Source organism: Vombatus ursinus, unplaced genomic scaffold (assembly GCF_900497805.2).
Source record: "Vombatus ursinus unplaced genomic scaffold, bare-nosed wombat genome assembly UNPS02014821.1, whole genome shotgun sequence".
NCBI classification, from domain to species: domain Eukaryota; kingdom Metazoa; phylum Chordata; class Mammalia; order Diprotodontia; family Vombatidae; genus Vombatus; species Vombatus ursinus.
This window is the reverse complement of record NW_020954599.1, coordinates 50,652,204-50,672,672: the sequence shown is the minus strand read 5'-3', so window position 1 is coordinate 50,672,672 and position 20,469 is coordinate 50,652,204. Positions and strand designations below refer to the sequence as shown.

At 36.1% G+C, this 20,469-nt stretch overlaps 1 protein-coding gene across 16 annotated transcripts in view; it reads right to left on the bottom strand.

The window, feature by feature from the left end:
- NEK1 (NIMA related kinase 1) overlaps positions 1 to 20,469 on the bottom strand; it is a 161,944-nt gene that overhangs the window by 100,323 nt on the left and 41,152 nt on the right. For all 16 annotated transcript variants that reach the window (XM_027837316.1, XM_027837314.1, XM_027837319.1 and 13 more), the window contains 4 exons: positions 20,364 to 20,418; positions 17,746 to 17,946; positions 13,449 to 13,509; positions 6,705 to 6,862 (listed from right to left, as the gene is read on the bottom strand). In XM_027837316.1, the coding sequence (XP_027693117.1) occupies positions 6,705 to 6,862; positions 13,449 to 13,509; positions 17,746 to 17,946; positions 20,364 to 20,418 (475 nt within the window). The remainder of the gene's footprint in view (positions 1 to 6,704; positions 6,863 to 13,448; positions 13,510 to 17,745; positions 17,947 to 20,363; positions 20,419 to 20,469) is intronic.

Here is a 20,469-nt window from a genome sequence, read left to right as displayed (position 1 = left end):
GAGACTGAGGAAAAACTTAGAAAAAAAAAAAATCCAAGAAAAACAACAGAATTATGAAAAGAAAGTCAACCAATTAGAAAAGCAGATCCAGAATCTTAAGTAAGAAAATGACTCTTTGAAAATCAGAACTGGGCAAGGGGTGGCCAGTGACATTATAAGAGATCAAGAAATAATAAAACAAAATATAAAGAATGAAAAAATAGAAGAGAATGTGAAACATCTCATAAGAAAAATAACTGATCCGGAGAACAGATCAAGCAGAGAAAACATTAGAATAATTGGACTACCTGAAAGTTATGATCAGAAAAAGAATCTTGATACAATAATACAAGAAATAATTAAAGAAAATTGTCCCGAAGTGTTAGAACAAGAGGGAAAAAATCCACTGATCACTACTTCAAAGAGATCCTATGAGGAAAACCCACAGGAATATCATAGTCAAATTATGAAACCCCCAGCTCAAGGATAAAATATTACAAGCAACAAGAAAAAAAAATTAAATATGGCAGTGCCACAATTAGAATCACAAAAGACCTAGTAGTGGTGACACTAAAAGACTACAGATCTTGGAACACTACATATCCAAGATCAAATGTACTGGACTTGCAGCCGAAAATATCATGCTCAGCAAAGCTAAGCATAATCCTGAATGGAAAAACAACAACAGCAATAATAACAACAACAACAACAATAACAAAATGGACATTTAATGAATTGTCAGGCTTTCAGGACTTTGTTAAAAACAAAAAACAAACAAAAAAACCCCTTAGTATTTGGTATACAAGCTTTCTTGAAATGGCAATATACTGCTATATATTTTAAATCTCTTATGTTCTGCTGTGCACGACATGCTTCTTTTTCTGATTTCGTATATAAGTTTCAATATTTAAGTTTATAATGATTCCTTTTCTTTTCTCTATTATGTATATTAGTTTTAGTATTTAAGAAAAAAAAAAGAAAAAAAGAAAAAAGTTATTTCCTAATAGTCAATAAAACTAATTGAAGATAGCAGATTAGAGGCAACCCGGCTGAACTCTCTCAACATTCCTTTCCAAACAACTTCAAAATACTGCCTTAAACCAAATATTAAAGCACCAGAGCCAACAAAAAGTCAGGGTAAGGCATTTTTCTGGTCTACAAAAACTTAAATGGTTGGCAAGAGAAATTTGTGACACCAAGGTGGAAGTCTGTCTAGAGATCATAATCATGGCAGCAACAACAGTAGCAGCTTTGGGAGCTCTCAGCCCAGAGATGGTTAGGGGTTCAGACAACTAGACAGAAAGAGATTACAGGAGACCCTTTGCTGGCACTGGGTATAGCTGGAAATACTATTGCATATACACAGTCCTGGGCTGCAGTTCCAGGGTGGAGAGGAACACTGGGGACTGATCACAAGGGAGCAAGCATTCTGGTCACAATTCCAAGTCAGAGAGAACACTAGTACTTGTGGTTGCAAGAGACCAATGTCTCTTCCTGGGTAAAGATCAGACTTCAGGCCAGTGACCACATCCTACATCACACAACCTTGGAAGCGCCAAAAACTTACAGACTCACAGAACTACCTCTGAATATAGAAGCATGAAAGAAGCTGAAGCTTGGGACAACGCCTTCTCACCCTACGTGAGCAGAGGCCCAACATAAAGTTCAAAGTCAAAAAATAGGCTGGAAAATATAACCAAACAACAACAACAACAAAAAAAAGATAATTTGACCATAAAAAGCTACTACACATGGAAGACCAAGATATAAACTCAGAAGAAGACAATAAAGTGAAAAGAGTTACAAAGCCTCAAAGAAAAATGTTAACTGGACCCAACCCTAACAAGATTTCCTGAGTTAAAGAAATAAGAGTGATAATGGAAAAATTGGGGAAAGAAATAAGAGTGATGCAAGAAAACTATGAAAAGCTTGAAAATGATGCAGTTTAGGGGTTCAGGGGTCCTGGGACCCCAATATCACAACACGCAGGTGCTGCCCAAAAGAATTCGACCCAAGCCTTCTTTCAGCCAAAGACAAGGTTTATTAGAACACTGTCATATTGGGCAGACTCTTAAGGAGTCTGAACATGAGTGAGCAGTGGCTAGATTTTAAGAATCTCAGCAGTAGCTAGATTTTAAGAATCAGAGCTGTGGCTAGATTATAAGAATCTAAGCAGTGGTTGATTATAAGAATCTCAGCAGTGGCTAGATTATAAGAATCTCAGCAGTGGCTAGATTATAAGAATCTCAGCAGTGGCTAGATTTTAAGAATCCTAGTATCTTAATGGAGACAAGATGGACCTTATATACAGAAAGCCTGTGGGAGGGATCTGGGAGTGGCCAAGTAGTCTATGAGGTAATTCCAGGGAATTCCAGGGAAATGGAGCCTAGATAGGACCAAGGGTGGGAAGTGGCCTGGGGCCAGAGGGAGGCAAGACAATGGAGAAGAGATTGGGTGTAGCCACAATGAAAGGCCAGGTGATGGGATTATAGCCTCAGGCAAACGCCAGAGATTTGGCCTTGTGGGAAAGACCAGGGTTTTTCCTTTCTGGGGCCCAGATCCCAACCCCACCAGTAAGAATTGCTGATGGAGTAGTGAACCAGTCCAAACACTGTGGAGGATAATCTGGACCTATACCCAAAGTGCTATAAAACTGTGCATGCCCATTGACTCAGCAACTCCACTAAGTCTGTATCCCAAAAAGATTTAAAAAAAAAAAAGGAAAAGGACCTATTTGTACAAAATATTTATAGCAGCTCTTTTGTGGTGGCAAAGAATTGGAAATCAAGGACAGGGTCATCAATTGGGGAATGGCTGAACAAGATGTGGCATAAAATTGTGATGAAATACTTTTGTGCTGTGGGAAATATGGAGGGGGGTGTTTCAGAAAACACAACAAGACATATATGAACTGATGCAAAGTAAAGTGAGAAGAACTGAGAGATCACTGTGCACAGTAACAGTAATGTTGTAATGTTAATCAACTCTGAAAGACTTGGCTACTCTGAACAATACAATGAGCTAAGACAATTCTAAAGGGCAGGGGCAGAATCACAGAATAGAGATGAACTGAGGCACTTAGGAATAAGAGTTTGGGAAGATACACTAGCAAAGATATAAGAGTTTCAGCTCATTTTTTTTTTCCAATTTAAAAAGATACCCTACTGAATCACAGGGACAAATGAGGAGAGGAATTTGAAGAGGAGGGAAGAATAGCCCCATACCACACAGGGGTCTATAATGAATCAGTACAGAGAAGTGGTGTCAGTTTCCGGGTTAGCCATTCTAAACGAACATAGGGGAGGTGGGGGTGGAGGCAGCAAGGAATTCCACTTGGGTATACTCAATTCTTCAAAAGGACCTCTGATCTCACTGATGTTAAGTATTCCTTTCAAAATGTGCAGATCAAAAAACATTCATTCCTCATCCTGTATGGTTCTTGTCCATATCCTTCTGTAAATACCTTATGGAAGCTGCACTCAACGTTATAGGGGCCTTCCACAAGGTCTTCTGACATTAAGTAGATACAAAATGTACTCCATATATGTCTCTTTTTTTTTTTTGCTTCTTTTTAAAAAAAGTTTTATTAATTTATTTTGATTTATCAACAATCACTTCCATAAGCTTTTGAGTTTTAAATTTTTCTCCCCCTCCCTCCCCAAGACAGCAATCTGATATAGGCTTTACATATACATTCCTATTAAACACATTTTCACATTAGTCATGACATAAGTAAGAATCAGAACCAACAGGAGGAACCACAAGAAAGAAGAAACAAAACAGAAGAAAAAAATGTATGCTGCAATCTGCATTCAAATTCCATAGTTATTTCTTTGGATGTGGATAGCATTTTTCATCATGAGAACTCTGGAGATGTCTTGGATCCTTGCATTGCTGAGGATGGCTAAGTCTATCAAAGTTAGTCATCACACAACATGGCTGTTACTGTGTACAGTGTTCTCCTGGTTCTGCTCACTTCACTCAGCATCAGTTCATGTAAGTTTTTTCCAGGTTTTTCCGAAATCTGCTTGCTCATCATGTCTTACAGCACAATAGTATTCCATTACATTCATATACCACATCTTGTTCAGCCATTCCCCAATTGATGGGCATCCCCTCAATTTCCAATTCTTGGCCACCACAAAAAGAGCAGCTATAAATATTTTTCTACATGCGGGTCCTTTTCCCATTTTTATCATCTCTTTGGGATACAGCCCTAGAAGTGCTATTGCTGGGTCAAAGGGTATGCACATTTTTATAGCCCTTTGGGCATAGTTCCAAATTGCTCTCCAAAATGGTTGGATCATTTCATAACTCCACCAACAATGCATTAGTGTTCCAATTTTCCCACATCTTCTCCAACATTTATCATTTCCCTGTTTTATCATGTTGGCCAATCTGATAGGTGTGATGTGGTACCTCAGAGTTGTTTTGATTTGCATTTCTCTAATCAATAGTGGTTTAGAGCATTTTGGCTTTAATTTCTTCATCTGAAAACTGCCTGTACATATCCTTTGACCATTTATCAACAGGGGAATGACTTGTATTCTTATAAATTAGCCTTAATTTTCTATACATTTTAGAAATGAAGCCCTTATCAGAGACACTGGTTGTAAAAATTCTTTCCCAGTTTTCTGCTTCCCTCCTAATCTTGGTTGCATTGGCTTTGTTTGTGCAAAACTTTTCAATTTGTAATCAAAATTATTCACTTTGCATTTCATAATGTTCTCTGTCTCCTGTTTGGTCATAAATTCTTCTGTTCTCCATAAATCTGATCACTGATTTTTACAGATGATATGTTTCATGTAGCAATCCCTAAAAAGTCAACTAAACAATTAATTGAAATAACTTCAGCTAAGTATAAGGATATAAAATAAACTCATGTATACTAGCAACTTTTTTTTTTGGCACATTGCCAACAATGAGCAGTAAAAGATAAAGTTCAAGCTAAATAACTACAAAATATGTAAAACAGGGGGTGGCTAAGTAGCACAGTGGATAGAGCACTGGCCCTGGAGTCAGGGGTACCTGAGTTCAAATCAGGCCTCAGACACTTGACACTTCCTAGCTGTGTGACCTTGGGCAAGTCACTTAATCCTGATTGACTCACCAAAAAAAAAGAAAATTGTTTTTTCTTGATATATTAAATTTCATACTCCACTTCTTTGATACCTTTTAGAGTACAACTGTGTATACCAAAGGTACACCAGTTCAATACCTTCCTTTTATAGAGGAAGAGCTGTGTACTAGAGGTTAGGGGACTTGATCAAGGTCACATGAGTCATAAATGGCAGAGATGGATTTGAATCCAAGTACTCTGATTCTAAATCCAGCAATCTTTCAATGGCAAGCACTAGGCATCTCTCACCATTGCTCACTGAGTACTCTATAATTTTGAATCCTCAAATTTCAAACTATTAGCAATTAAATGAAATCTCACACTTTTACATGAAATCTCATAAAACACTAAAGTGTTATAAATAGGAACCAGCTCTATCACCCATGGAACATAGCACTGGTGGTAGTCAGGGTATTTTTTGCAGAATAAGCAATGAATAAGACCAGGTAGGGACCCAGTAAACTTAACTCTAACTCTGTCATGGCTAACAAAAGGTTTTACTAAGACTGTTTAACTACCAAATTCCTCTAAATTCTCACAACAACTTTTGATATTGGGCTACTATGAGCTAGTGAAACCCGGTTTGACTGATGCAGTCCTGACCTCCAGGATACATCTATACTAAGGTTCATCTGTCCCAGAGATGGGGCAGTGTCCCTTTTGAGGTCTCTTGCATGCTGCAACAGAGTTAGAGTTAAGTTTCCTGGGTCCCTGGGGCAGCTGGGTGGTGCAGTGGATAGAGCCCTGGGCCTGGAGTCAGGAGGACCTGAGTTCAAATCCAGCCTCAGACACTAGCTGCGTGACCCTGGACAAATCACTTCATCCAGTTTGTCTCAGTTTCCTTATCTGTAAAAAGCACTGGAGAAGGAAATGGCAAATCACTTCAGTACCTTTGCCAAGAAAACCCCAAATGAGGTCATGAAGGACATGACTAAACAACAACAACAAATTTCTAGGTCCCTGTCCTACTTGATTCATACATACCTGAGGTGCTCTCCCCACTGCTGTAGCACCCATGGGACCCTCTATCATCTACAAGTATTACAAAGTATGTACAACTCTGTAATTTTCTTAACCCTTCCAAAACCCCATCTAGAAATGAGACAGGGGGCAAGGAGCAAAGAACATACTCTCATTTCCACATTCCCCATCCAGAAGATCACAATTGCAAGCTCTTTGAACTCAGCCAAAACTGCAGCAAAGATTAGGGTCTAGACGTATCCCTCCCTTCCAGGAATGGGGGCAGTGTGGAGTTTTGTCCTGGAACAGTGTAACAGCTAGTGTTTGCAGGAGGGTGCAAAGTTTGGCTCTAATACAAAGTCCCTGGAAACAAAGACTTCCAGGATATCAAGAGATATGAAAATGCATCTACCTTCCTTACTTACAAAGAAAGGGGACTATGGGTATGAAATATCACATTTAATATCACACTTAATTGATGTGCTTGTTAGTTTTGCTAAATTTTTTTTAACTCTTTGAATCTTTAAGAGTTGGCTGTCCGAGAAAAGAAAAAGGGATATGATGGGGAAAAGCAATGTAAAAATAAAAGACAAATAAGAACTAAAAAAATAAATGTTAACAATGCTGTTTATTATCATAGTTATACCTGTTTGTATCTTGACGGTGGCTTCTTTTCATGGACTTTTTTAGGCATTTCCACCACTTTCTTATGTGTTAAAGGCACCCCATATTTTGCGGCAGGTTTTGTAATTTTCTGTGCTGGAGCAGGAGATGCAAAGATCTGTCCCTGAGCTGGTCTTTTGGCTATATAAGAAAACACAAAGACACAAATTATGAAAAAAAAAATCTTTTTTTAGGTACTCTTACCATAATTTTAAATAAAATCCTTTCAGCTTGTAATTCTTGAGTTTTAATCATTTAATTTCTAACCTTTCTTATCAAACACCTCTAAGACCCCTTTACTCTGAAAATATAATTGCTTCCAGTTCAACTAAATCAATCTAAAGCCATAAACACAAAAACTCAAACACCCAATGCCAAGTACAGGGGCTGGAACATTTAGTTAAGCACTTAATAATGAAAGATGATGATGAGTGTTCTCTTCTAACAACAAAACCAACATACCTCACATGAGGAAAATATTCAGGTAAATAAACATCAAATTCCAATAGAGAGGACAATTTACCAAACCAAAGCAATCAGCTACTAACCTAAAAAAACTAACTATCTGTAGTGTTCTTAAACATTAATTGCATAATTAGTAACAACTATGACAATTTCAAAAAGATGAATTAGTGCAGATTAAGATTTGCAGCTAAAGAATAGAGACTCTAAAAAAAAAAATAAAGATTCTCAATTAAATCTACCTCAATACTTGTTGAAGGAAAAGCAACTGAATGGATTGGTGATTTCACCAATTCAGGAATTCCCTCAGACAATGCAGCTAGAACTTATTTACACCTGGCTATCAAGTATGACTCTTATCCACGTGCTACCAGAAGTTTGCTAGAGGACAGTAACTCAAGGTACAGGAGATCTTGCTTTCTTCAAAACCACAGGGGTGCCAGTGGAGCACTCCAGCAACCTGATATTCCCTAATTATGCCTCATGAGCATTCCATCTATTCTTTCTCCTATAATTTCTTGAAATCTCACTATCCTTTTTGTTAGAGTTCCTAATTGAATAGGTCTTGAAGTGTGCTCACATGTACCACATTCCTTTCTATGCTCTCTGATACTCTTGAGAGGCAGATGTATAAGTAAAGTAAAAGTGTTGTAAAATGTAAGTATTGAAAAGACAGGCCTTGGTTTTCATGGAGAGCTTTGCCATTTTACCAAAAACAATTCTGATAACTGTTCTTTTGCTCATTTCTGGACTCTGGTCACTTTTCATCTGCACAGTCGGTAGAAGATACACATGCTGTTGTAGGGCTTAACTGAGTGACTGGCACATAGAAGCTTGATAAACACTGGCTGACTGCCTCTGTAAAGTGTCCATCCAAACATATTCTAAAATCTTGGCAACACTCGTTTTTCATCCACTTGGTCTTTCCTTGCAGATGAACAGATCAAATTTCGTTATGTGATCACAGATCTATTTTGGAAAGTTCAACAATGTTCTGGTACTTCTTACAACCAATACAATATCACCTGTAAACAGCAGTATCAGGAGGAACTCTTCATTCATAGGGAATCCCTCCTTGGACTCTGAACTGAAGCTTCTCCACCTGAGTGGTGAATACGTTTCGCAAACATACATCTCTATTTTATGTCTCACCTAATATTTATTATTAGAGGGTCATTGAACAAACTTATTTCTGTTGTTACATCTTCTAAGGGATCTTGATATATGGATGGAAAATACCTCATTATAAAATAGCCTGCAAGACAAGGTTTTATTGTGAGGATTTGCCTACTGCTAGTCCCCAGGTGACAGAAACAACTCCCTATTTGACCACTGACTGACATGCCTATGTTACCAGGAAGTTTCCAATACTGGTTTGGTTTAGTCAGCTACGTATAAGCAAAGAATACAACTGATCATACTCAGTTTACCAAACTTCATCTAATTCTGGTATTTAAGGTTAGAAACTTTCCTAATATAATGCCTTTGTGGTTAAGAAGGTGGTGGGTCAAAGAATGTATCACCCAATGCCTGACTGCTTTAAAGGTCCCTTGCTCCCTCAGTCCCTGTGACACCTGCCCACAACAATCAGATAAAAGGGCAAAGCAAAGATTCAGAGATCTGGGGTATGCATTCCACTGTCTACCTGAGTTACTAGCTACGGAGCTGCATACCTGTAAGTAATGAAGTGCTTGACTCATTATCCTTTGAGCACTTGTGTTCTTTGTCAGTACATCACTCACAATATCCTCATATTTATTCTACAAAATCCAATACTTCTTTCATAATCAAAAAACAATGGAATCTTTTATTTTCTATATTTTTCAATTAACTATGAAATGATAAAAGATATGGTCCACTGTTGGATAAATGCCTTTGGAAGTCTATAAAACCTTCATCGAGGATGACAATGATTCATGGAAAAACACTTCTCCAAAGATTTTGTATAGATGGGAGAATAGACATATATGTCAGTAGTTAGTGATGTTCTCTTGTTCATCTCTTTTTCCATTAATAACGTGAGATATTTTACATGTCTTTTATATCTTCTCGTCCTTCAGATATTGTATATATCAGTATCTTGATAGCCTCACAATTGTTTTACCTCAAGCATAGTTGTTCCCTACATATACACAAAGTCCAATCTGGTTATTTTTCACTGAAGTATTCCATGTAGTGCTATTTCTGCCTCCTTTATAAGCATATCTAAAACTGAGATTAGGGCCCAAGTTTGGTGGTTCTATCATGATTTATAGAAAAAAATTTTTTTAATAGTTTTTATAAATCTTTTCTGTTTTGTTTTCCCCATTTATAGTTCTCCTGTCATTGTAATCCTTGACTGCCCTTGGGATGACTTTGCTAAACTGAATATCTTACCAAGGTTTCTTTAAAACAGTTTTACTTTCAATTGCTTCAATCTATTTTATGAAATAACACTGCTCATTATTATCCAGCATCCTTATATTCTAATTTGGTATTGCCTTTAGCTGCCATATCTTTTCTGTCAGATGTTTGCTAACTAGGGCACTATCCAGGCTCTTTTGGTATTCTTGTTATGGTAATTAATTGGCCATAGTTAAATTTTTCAATGAAATGGTCATAATCTTGAGTTGATATCCTCTCTGTTGTCTAATTTCAATTACTTATTTAACAAATCAGAGTTAAACTGTTTTACATATGCCATAGCTCCTCCTCCTCCTTTCTTCTTCATGGATTCTGATCTTAGCTGTGACAAGTTGATGGCCCAACTACATGCAACAGCCCCACATTAATGACATGTTTTTTTCCCATCTGTTAAAATATAATTTATTCTTTCTTTATGATGATATTTGATGTTTTCCATGTCCAGTGCTTAACAATTTTTAAAATTACTCTTTGAAAAAAAGAAAAACAAAAGCTTATTAGAAATATAAGACCAAGTGAAATAAATTCCTATATTAGCAATGTTCAAAAAAATATGTCTTAATCTGTACTATGAGTCCATCTAACACCTCTGTCAGGATGTGGGTAGCATGTCTCACCATTAACCTTCTGAAATCACAGTTGATCACTACACTGATTGCACTGATCAAAGTTCTTAAGTCTTTCAAAGTTGTCTTTACAGTGTTTTATATATAATGTATATAAATTGTTCAGCTGATTCTATTCACTTCACTCTGCATCAGTTCAGAAAAATCTTCTCAGTTTTATTTGCAACCACCTCCGTCAAAATTTCATATGGCTTAATAATAAATTTGTTCACCTATAACCCTAAATGCAGCCAGGTGGCACAGTGGATAGAGTGCTGGGCCTGCAGTAAGGAAGACATCTTACTGAGTTCAAATGAGGCCCCAAGACACTTACTGGCTGTGTGACCTTGGACAAGTCAAATCACCCTGTTTGCCTCAGTTTCCTCATTTGTAAAATGAGCTGGAAAAGGTAAACCACTCTAGTATCTTAGCTAAGAAAACAACAAATGGGGTCATGAAGAAAGAGTCAGACACAAATGAAACCACTGAACATCATTATCATCACCCCAACTAATGGCCTCTTACTTTCTAGTTGTCTGCCACCACAAAAAGAACTGCTATGAATACTTTTCTACATATAGGTCTTTTTCCTCCTTCTTTGATCTCTTTGGCATATAAACCTAAAAATCGCATCACTGGATTAAAGAGTATGCACGGTTTAGTAATTTGGGGGGCATAGTTTCAAAAGACTTTCAATAACAGATGGATCAATTCATGGCTCCACTAACAATGCATTAATGTGCCCCACGGCCCCTCCAGCATTTGTCATTTTCGTCAGCTTTGTAAATCCAAAGTGTGAAGTGGACCTTCAGAGTTTTTAAATTTGCATTTCTCTAATTAATAGTGATTTGGAACATTTTTTGGATAGTTATTGATAGTTTGGATTTTATCCTTTCAGAACTGCCTGTTCAAGTCATTTGACTATCTATCATTTGAGGAACGGCCCTTATTCTCAAAAATTTAAATCAGTTCCCTATATATCTTGGAAATGGGACCTATATCAGAGAAACCTGCTCCAAAATTTCCCCCCAATTACCTGTTTCACTTCTAATTTTAGCTGCACTGGTTGTGCTTGTGCAAAACCTTTTAAATTTCATATAATCAACATTTTAGCTTCTGTGATCCTCTCTATCTCTTATTTGGCCATAGACTCTTCCCCTTTACATAGATCTAATTAATGATGTCCCCTTTTATGTCTAATTTAAGTCACCTCTCTCTTCTCCCCACAACCCTGCACCTGTACTTTGCAACCCTAACACTCTTTTATGTATTATCTCCTCCTCTTAGAATGTTAGCTTGCACCTTTGAGAACAGGGACTATTTTGTTAGCTTTTGTTTTATCTATAGGGCTTAACATCATGTTTGGCATATAGCAGGTGCTTAGTAAATTCATCCCCCCCACATTCATTCACATACAGATTTGAGAATCATCTGCATAGAGATAACATTTGAATTCATAAAAGCTGATATTTACCAAGTAAAAGAAAATAGCACGAAAAAGAGAGGGTCCAGGACTCAGCCTTGGTAGAGGGAAACCACAATTAGTGGACATGACATATAAGAAGATCCAGAAACAGAGACAGACAAGGAGCAAACCAAAAAGAGAGCAGAATCACAAAAAAAATCCATAAATGAGAGAATATCAATGGGGCAGCTAAGTGACACAGTGGATAGAGCACTGGCCCTGCAGTCAGGAGGACCTGAGTTCAAATCCGACCTCAGATACGTAACACTTACTAGCTGTGTGACTCTGGGCAAGTCACTTAACCCCAATTGCCTCACAAAAAAAAAAAGAGAGAGAGAATATCTGAAAGGAGAATGTGGTCAGCACAGTCTAATGCTACAAAAAAAGCAATAATAAGAACTAAGAAAATCCCATTAGATCTGGCAACTAAGGGATCATTACTAACTTTAGAGGAACAGTTTCAAATACTAATGTCAGAAGCCAGAGGGCTGAGAAGAGGGAAAGAAAGCAGAGGTATTGAATGTAGAAAGCTTTTTCAAGAAATTTGGTTGAGAAGGGGAGGAGATTCAGAACAACAGATAGAAGAGATGGTAGGATCTAGTGATGTCTAAGAGCAAAGAGATTTGGGATCTCATATAATTATCAGGAAAGAACTCAGTATATAGGGACAGACTGGGAAATATAGTATGATAGTGGGGAGTCATCTGCTGGGATAATCGGGGCAAGTGAACTACAGCATAGGTAGAGTGATTGGCCTTTGTAAGGAGAAGGGCCACCTCAAAGACTGGGGCGAAGGAAAAAGATATTAGGGGATAATGTCTGAGGGTTGTGAGACAAGGAAAAGGGGAAAAGAGTAGCTCTTGGCAAATTACCTCACTCTAAGTGTGGTGGTGGTGGTAGTGGTGGTGAAATATGAAGCAAGGTTTTCAGCTGAGAGTGCAGGTTAGGAGGTGTCATGAATGATTTTAAGAGACAAGAAACAGTTTACAATACTTGCTGTCGAGACAGCATAGGAAGGAGAAGAATTACTTTGTCACAGTGAGGACCCAGTTACAGTTACATAACACAGATTTATAGTAGATTCAATCATGACTTCTTCAAACTCTGTTTGGCAACACATTCGTAGGTGCAAAGGAAAAAGATGATGGGAGCAATGAAGAGATGGGGTTTGGCATAGCATGATGCTTGGAATCAGGACAGAGAATAAGGGCCTTGAAAGAAGACAATAGTGTAAATTTGAACAGGTTCACCAAAGGGTCCAGAATGGAAAGGGAGGAGAGAACGGCTACAGCAAAGGTAAATGATCTAAGAAAATTCTGAGGGATGAAAGGATTGGAGGTCACAGAGATGAAGAATAGTGCTAAGGGTAGAAATGCATAGAAAAAAATGGAATGATAAAAAATTATGATCAGATAAAGGAATTTTGGAGTTCTAAAACACTGATTTGGAACAACTGTAGTGATAGCAAGAGCACAGGTGTATAGCTGATGTGGAGTAGAGGAGGTGGTCTGTAAATTGCTGAAGTAGGAAGTTAGATTACTTGAGGAAACATCAACAAATACATTGGCAGTTTAATCTGACATACTGCTATACTTCAGAACAGATCAGAACCTAAACATTTATGCAGTTTAATGGTCACCTAGCCTGGATTACACAAATTATTTATTGTTGAAACTAAATTATTTTTGTTATTCTATAAAGATATAGATACTGGTTCAAATTATACTACAGTTAAACTAGATTTTTTTTTTTCAAAAAACATATGAAAAGAATCTGAAGACATGTTGTTTACCTGGTAAAGGATGAGCTCCAAATTTGTGAAATGCTCTGTGACTAAATTCTTCAGCAATAAGCTTAGATTAAAAAGGGAAGAAAAAGTACATAAAAACATGTTACTCTTCAAAAAAAAAAAAGATTAAGTTAATTAGCAAAGAATATAATCTTCTCTATATTCCCTAAATAAATCACATTCAAATACAAATACAAAACTATAATAAAAAATCAAATAATCCTTTTACCAAATCATATTCATATTCTACTGTAATGTTTCTAAACTCATTTCTTGTTTTTGCCAACACATGTTCCACCAGCTAATGAAACTGTTCTCCCTCACACACACACTTGATACTTATCCCTCCTCTTTGTATTTTAATTTTGTTGCATGTTGTAGTGGTAAAGTGGTATAACAATGTAAACGAAAAGAGAATGAAATGAACCCTACTTTCTAGAAAACAAAATGAACTTTCCTCTAAAGAAGAAGTAGGGGATTACAAGGCACAATGTCATATACACTGTCATATGAGATCACTGAATCATATATTTTGCCTCAATTTTTTCTTTGTTACAAGGAAGATTTCAATTCTAGGTGAAGAGTGAGGAAAAGAGGAGGAGTGATATTATGAGAAATGACAGTGATATAAAAAGCATAAGATCATCAATAAAACATTTTTTAAAACATTCCTTCTCAAACACTATTCCATTTGAACATCTCCTTACACACACACACACACACAGAACAATAAAAAGAAAACTTTCCCTTGTAACAAAAAAACTCATACTGTGACCCCATATGATAGCATATACAATATTGATACCCATAGCGCACATGCTTATGCTACCAATCCAAGGAAAAAGTGTCATCATTGGTCTTTTAGAACCAACATTAGCTGTTATATTTCATCTTAATTCTGATGTATTGTTTCAATTTATGTTACTTCAATCATTGTGTATATTATCTTCTTGTATTTATTTTCTTTGATCTTCGTCAGTTCAGACAGGTCTTCCCATTTCCCCCTGTATTCCTAAATTCACTTCTCATTATAGAATAAGATTCCACTACATTCATATGCACAAGTTGTTCAATTATTCTCCAATATTTGTTTTTAGTCTTTTGGTACCACAAAAACAAGTACTATGAAGGTTTCAGTATATGTGGGAACTGCCTGACTTTCTTAGAATGCTGGGTTAAAGGGTATTAACAATTCAGTCACTCCTCTAAGATAGCTCTCCAAACTGTTAACCAGGAGTAGCAACTTACAGCTCTAAAGATATATTAATGTGCCTCTCTCTTACTGCCCTTTGAATGTTTACATTTTTGTAGCCAATTTTAAGAATGTGAGGTAAACAGCTGCTTTAATTGGCATTACATTATTAGTGACACCTATTTTTTGTATGATTGTTCAAAAAATGTATTTCTTCTTTTAAAAAATATTGATAATTTTGAGCCACTTGTCTGCTATAGAATGGTTCTTATTCATACATTTGCATCAATTCCCCTGTGTAACTTAACAACCAGACTTTTAATAGAGATATCCAATGAAAAGATTCCCCAACTCTCCTCACCTCCTACGAGTGTGATTACATATCTTTTTATTCTAGCTGTATTTAAAATTTTTAAATAATGGAAAGCATCAATTTTGTCTTTTGTGATCTCCTCTATTCCTTGTTGAGTTGTGGTTTCCCCTTCATGTCCTAATTTTTTTTATGAAATGATCTTTTATATTCAGGCTGTCTATCCAATGGAACTCCTACAGAATCCTACTCTTCTTCCTTATGGTATGGAGGTGACATGTAGGTTCAGGATAGTCACAGAAACATACTGTCTCCTCTTTGAGGTCCAGTCTAGTTAGAGTACAAGAGGCTCATCACCAGTGAGCTAGCAACTCAGCTAGGCATTCTTAGGCCATGGTAACCCATGAAACAAAGAAAACTGCAAAATGACCCTCCAACCTATGTAGGCCCTCGTCTGTAGATTATATGGCAAAGTAACAGAAGAAAGGGGAGAGAGTGCTAAGAATCACATAATTTTAAAATGTTCTAAGAACATCAATTAAGGTAGAGGCACTCCTTTTGAGATCACTGTCCTTTGACTAAGAAATAGATAAATTACTGCAGGGACTGAACTGTATTAATCTTGGACAGTTGCTATAAATATAACCAAGAGATAAAAGAAAGTTGCAGCTAAATGGAAGGATGATGTTTCAAAATTCTCCTTGGAACAGCAAATAACAGAATTGTAAGAGCTGGTAAATCCAAAGGTAACAATAAATATTTCATAATATATTCAGTCATCTTATACTGTAATTCTCACAATAAGTATTTGCAAAAACTATCACCAGTTTATATGCAAATAACAGTAGCAAAGAATAACGGGATAGAGAAAATCTACAAAGAGCTTGATAAAACCCTCCATTAAATCACCATATATTTTGCATGTGGTAACTCCTCAATGCAAATATGTTCACAGGGAGGGATGATAAAAAATATGTTGGGAAATATGATTCAGGAATAAGAAATGAGAGAGATCAAAGGGTTACAAACTACACAGAAACCTCACGCCTATAAAACAACAATACATTTCTCAGGAGTTGGAAAGCATTGGATGTGATTAGCACCACATAATAAAAAAATGAAACTGATTGTATTTTAACTGACATAAAACTACTTGTTACTGATGAAGGGATTCATTCCCAAATCTGCTATTTATTTAGAGTCACACTACTGACTTGCTAAAGCAAAGTTCCAAATTAATAACAGCCTAGAATAAAATTGAGAAAATATGACCTGCAATCGAAACAACTCTAAGCAGATCTGTTTAAGCAACCTATCGATAGTAAAAATGGAAAACTGAAGAGAAAGGAAGAGCTGCTCAGATTTTATTTCCTACGTTTAACTAATATAAATCAAATTATATATAAACAAGATGAACAAAAGAGTACAGAAACCATTTCAGCAAACATTTGATACCCTTGTCAAATGAACAGGCCTGTAGCCAAAGGCATCACTAGTTTAGAATATTTATTCACATGTAAAATATTACAGAGGACAGTGGAAGTTCATGAGCAATATTTCTTCAAATAACAGTGAGAAGCAATAGAAGAAAAATTGAACTTAAAGAAAGCCTAAAAAGTTAAGTGATTTTAAACGATTATTAGTAAGTTATAAGAAACACCTAATAGGAAGAATTCAGAGAAGCATGTTAGAGACTTATATAAATGGATTCAGAGTAGAGTAAGCAGAACCAGGAGAACAATATATATACAATTACATAGAAAACAGAAAGAACAAAGAAATGAAACTGGTGGTGGTGTAATTATGACTAAGAAGCTTAGCCCTGGAAAAGAATGAAGAAAATACACCTCTTTTACTTTTCTGCAATATTGCATACATCATAAGAGTCAGCTGATGTGACGGCAACTTCTGCTAAATTGCTTTTTCTTCTTTTTAAATTTTTTCATTAGAAGAGACGACTCACTGAGTAGGGAAGGGAGAGGGATATATTCTTGAATTAAGCTGATATAAAAATAAAAGTTATAATTTAAAAATTTTAATATAAATCATTTACAAAATAAAAACAAAAAAAATTAAATCTGACAATTTGAGGGACAACAAAATTTGAGGGAAACAAAAAAGACATAGAAAGATTTTTATAAGACTTTATACTGGCTAAGGCAAACATTTAAACCCTTACACAACAACTTAATGATCTCAAGCCACTCTCTGAAACAAAGACCTATTCTATTATACTAAAATTCAATGAGCAATGTTCTGCGGTTTCAACTCATAAAATATCAAAGATCTGAACATGAGAGACACTCAAAGGGAGATGGAGAAGTATAGCATGGGCTTACGCAAGCTGCATTATGTAATAAATGGGGCCCTGCAAAGCAAAGGCAGCATCAAGAATGTTGTTACAAAAATGTAAAATTGGGGGGAAAAAAGATGGGGCATAACACAGTGAGAGAAATAACTGATGGAGACCATGTCCTCTCACATGGTATTCATGAGATGTGTCAAGATATTTAAAAGAAGACCTCTAACATACCAAATAGACTCCTTGTGGTAGATTTTAAAAAATATGTAGAAAAGAGTCACATAGGATGCAGCTAGAAAAAAATATGCTTTATGAAGTGCAAGGCTAATAGAACAACTATAACATGTCATTTTAATTTGAGAATATCAGTTTAACTCAATTCAGAGAATGTGTATTTGCAACCAACATCGGAGAAGTATTGCATAGCATGTTAACTTTAATGAACCAGCAATTTATTAAATGTCATATCATAATTTTGATCAAATCAAAAACATACCTCAGGTGTAAGAAACTTTTCAATACGTTTGGCTATAAAACTTTTCTCCAATATGGAGTTGACTGATGGTCTATCCCTAGGATTCCTTTTAAATAAATGAGAAAGTAGACTACGGAGATCATAGGAATAATGCAAGGAAACAGGAGGAAAGGATCCAGAGATGATCTTCAGTACTAGGTTTTTCATATTGCCAGCTTCAAACTAAAATTATAGGGAAAAAAATGTAAATAAATAGGCCAAATAGGTCCACTTAACAGTAATTCTCTAATTCTACTTGATTTTTTTTTTGGTTAGGTTAACTTCCACTGATAAACAAAAGGAAACAGCAAAAAACAAAACAAACAAAAAAAACAAAAAAAACAAAAACAAATCCCCCCACTAAATTATAAAACTCAATTCTAATTAGAGATTTTACTAATTTACCATGAAGAAAATGCATGATACTACAAGTGGTGTTCCATGTGTCCCACACTGGAGGACTAGTGTAATGGGAAAGCCCTGAAAGCTCTTAGTAGACAAATTAAATATGCAAATGGCTGTTTGGTGGTGGTAGCAAAGAGAGGAACAGGACATTTCACTGCCTCACTCTCTGCCAGATTAAAAAGTGAGTCAAGGGAAATATACATTGAATTTTCTTTTCCTTCTGGTAGAGGGATGACATAGCTAAAGGGAAAAAGAAAAAAAAAATTAATCACCCAACCCAATTCAGTCAAAAATGGAACTAGCTGAGTCAGGTAAAGGGACATCCAATTCTACCACACTTTGCTAATCATGACTACTCTTTATTACTTTTTTGCAAAAAGCCTTTGAAAAGAAAATATGAATGTACTTCTACCCAATGTTACTCACTGGTTCCACAAAAGCTCTATATTAGGTGAAAAAATGCTTGGGGTAGGGGGTGTAGGGTAAGGAGTGAAAGCACAACTCCATAGAAATAATTATATGAAAGGAAGATATGATGCTGAGCACTAGAATTTGGGCAAAAAAAGTTTAAAAGATATTTACAGATAGCTGAGACTTCATAATTTTTATGATGATAATACTGACTTCTTCCTCCTTCTACAATCCCTGGGAACTCGGAGTTTCTCACTTGGTCAGCAGTCACTTTAAATACCTGCCCATTTTTTTCTCATCCAGCCTAGAAACTAAAAGGCAGCAAAGTTTAAGGATGAAGAGAGGCAAAGGTGGGAAAGGGCAAGTCAGCTCCCCTAGAGACTTACTAGTGCTGCTCCAGATATGCTCAGCAACTGCTTTCTTATTCTCTCTCAACTAATAACCATCCCCTGGCAGGCTACTAGCATTATCCAACAGAGAGTAGAGAACACTTCTGTTTCAAGGAACCAGATAGGGTTTGAGTATAAGTGTTTGGAAAGTTATTACAAAACAATTTGGTTGGGACAAAGCTCTGCAAAGCTTGCCTTGTTATCTGAGAATACATATACATGGAAAGTATGCATTCTAACTCTTCATACTGCCCATCATATTCTATATCTGGGCTTCTTAAACTTTTTCCACTTGTGACCCCTTCAGAGCTTCTTAAACTGTTGTAAATCTAGATATTTAAGCTTTTTTCTAAAAAAAGTTTTAATCTCATTTTAAAAGTATTTAAATTTAGAATAAAGTGTTCTAGCAAAGACACTGTTTGGATTCCTTTAACTGATACTAATTCTAATCTTTAGGAGTCTAGGAAATATGATTAGTCAAATTTTAAAAATTCATATTAAATGAATGAATTTAATATCACCTTTAAATTCAGTTCTGGGGCTAAATGAGAGACAACATGGGTGAGCAGACAAAGAGCTTGCCTTACAACCCAGGAGTCCTGGGATCCATTTAAGTCCCAGCTCAGATACACACTAGTTGTATGACCCTCTGCAGCTCCCTTAACTGCCCACTATTCTGAGTGCTGACCTGCATTGGTAGAGGCAAGTTCCCTACACCAATAAAATCAGTCTGTCAGGGGTGGGGAACCTGAAGACTCGAGGCCACATGTCTTCATACCTATCTATAGCTAAGGAATTTGTTAAAAACAAGCATAAAAATAAATATTAAACTTAAAAAAGAGTACAGTTATCCCTTCTACATCATGGGGGTTAGAGGCATGGCACCCCCAAAATTTGGAAATTCTGTATAAAATTTTTTGTCCCTCTCTTTGTACCACAGAAGAAGTTTCAATTTTTTCATTTTCTTTCATGAGGTGTTTACAATAGTAAAATACAGATTAATATTATACAATACTATACATATATTTTATGCATTTCTGAGTTTCTAAATTTTTTCTGCATTGTCTGCTGGCTTTTGTGTGTCATCTGTGGCTTCTGCAAAACTCTCCCAAAACTCCCATTTAATTTCTTACGCTGAACCACGACATATTGAAACCATGATGGGGAAAGTCACAATGTGTAAAGGATAACTGTATAACTAAATACTAATGGCTAATAAAATTAAATTTATGCTTAAGTGAAAATAAAATAAGAAAGTCCAAAAATATGACCAACAAAAAATTTTACCACCAGTGCTTTGCCACCACTCAAAAGATGCTAAAGGACAAAAGTAATGAAGATAAAATTTAATTCAATGTAAATAACTTTGAAGCATTAAAAAAAATATATACTTACTGCATGTTTAAGTGTACACATCTCATATAAGACACAACCTAAAGCCCAAATGTCACTAGAAAATAAAAAGCAAGAGACAGTATTTCTATTAGGTTTTAAAAACTTC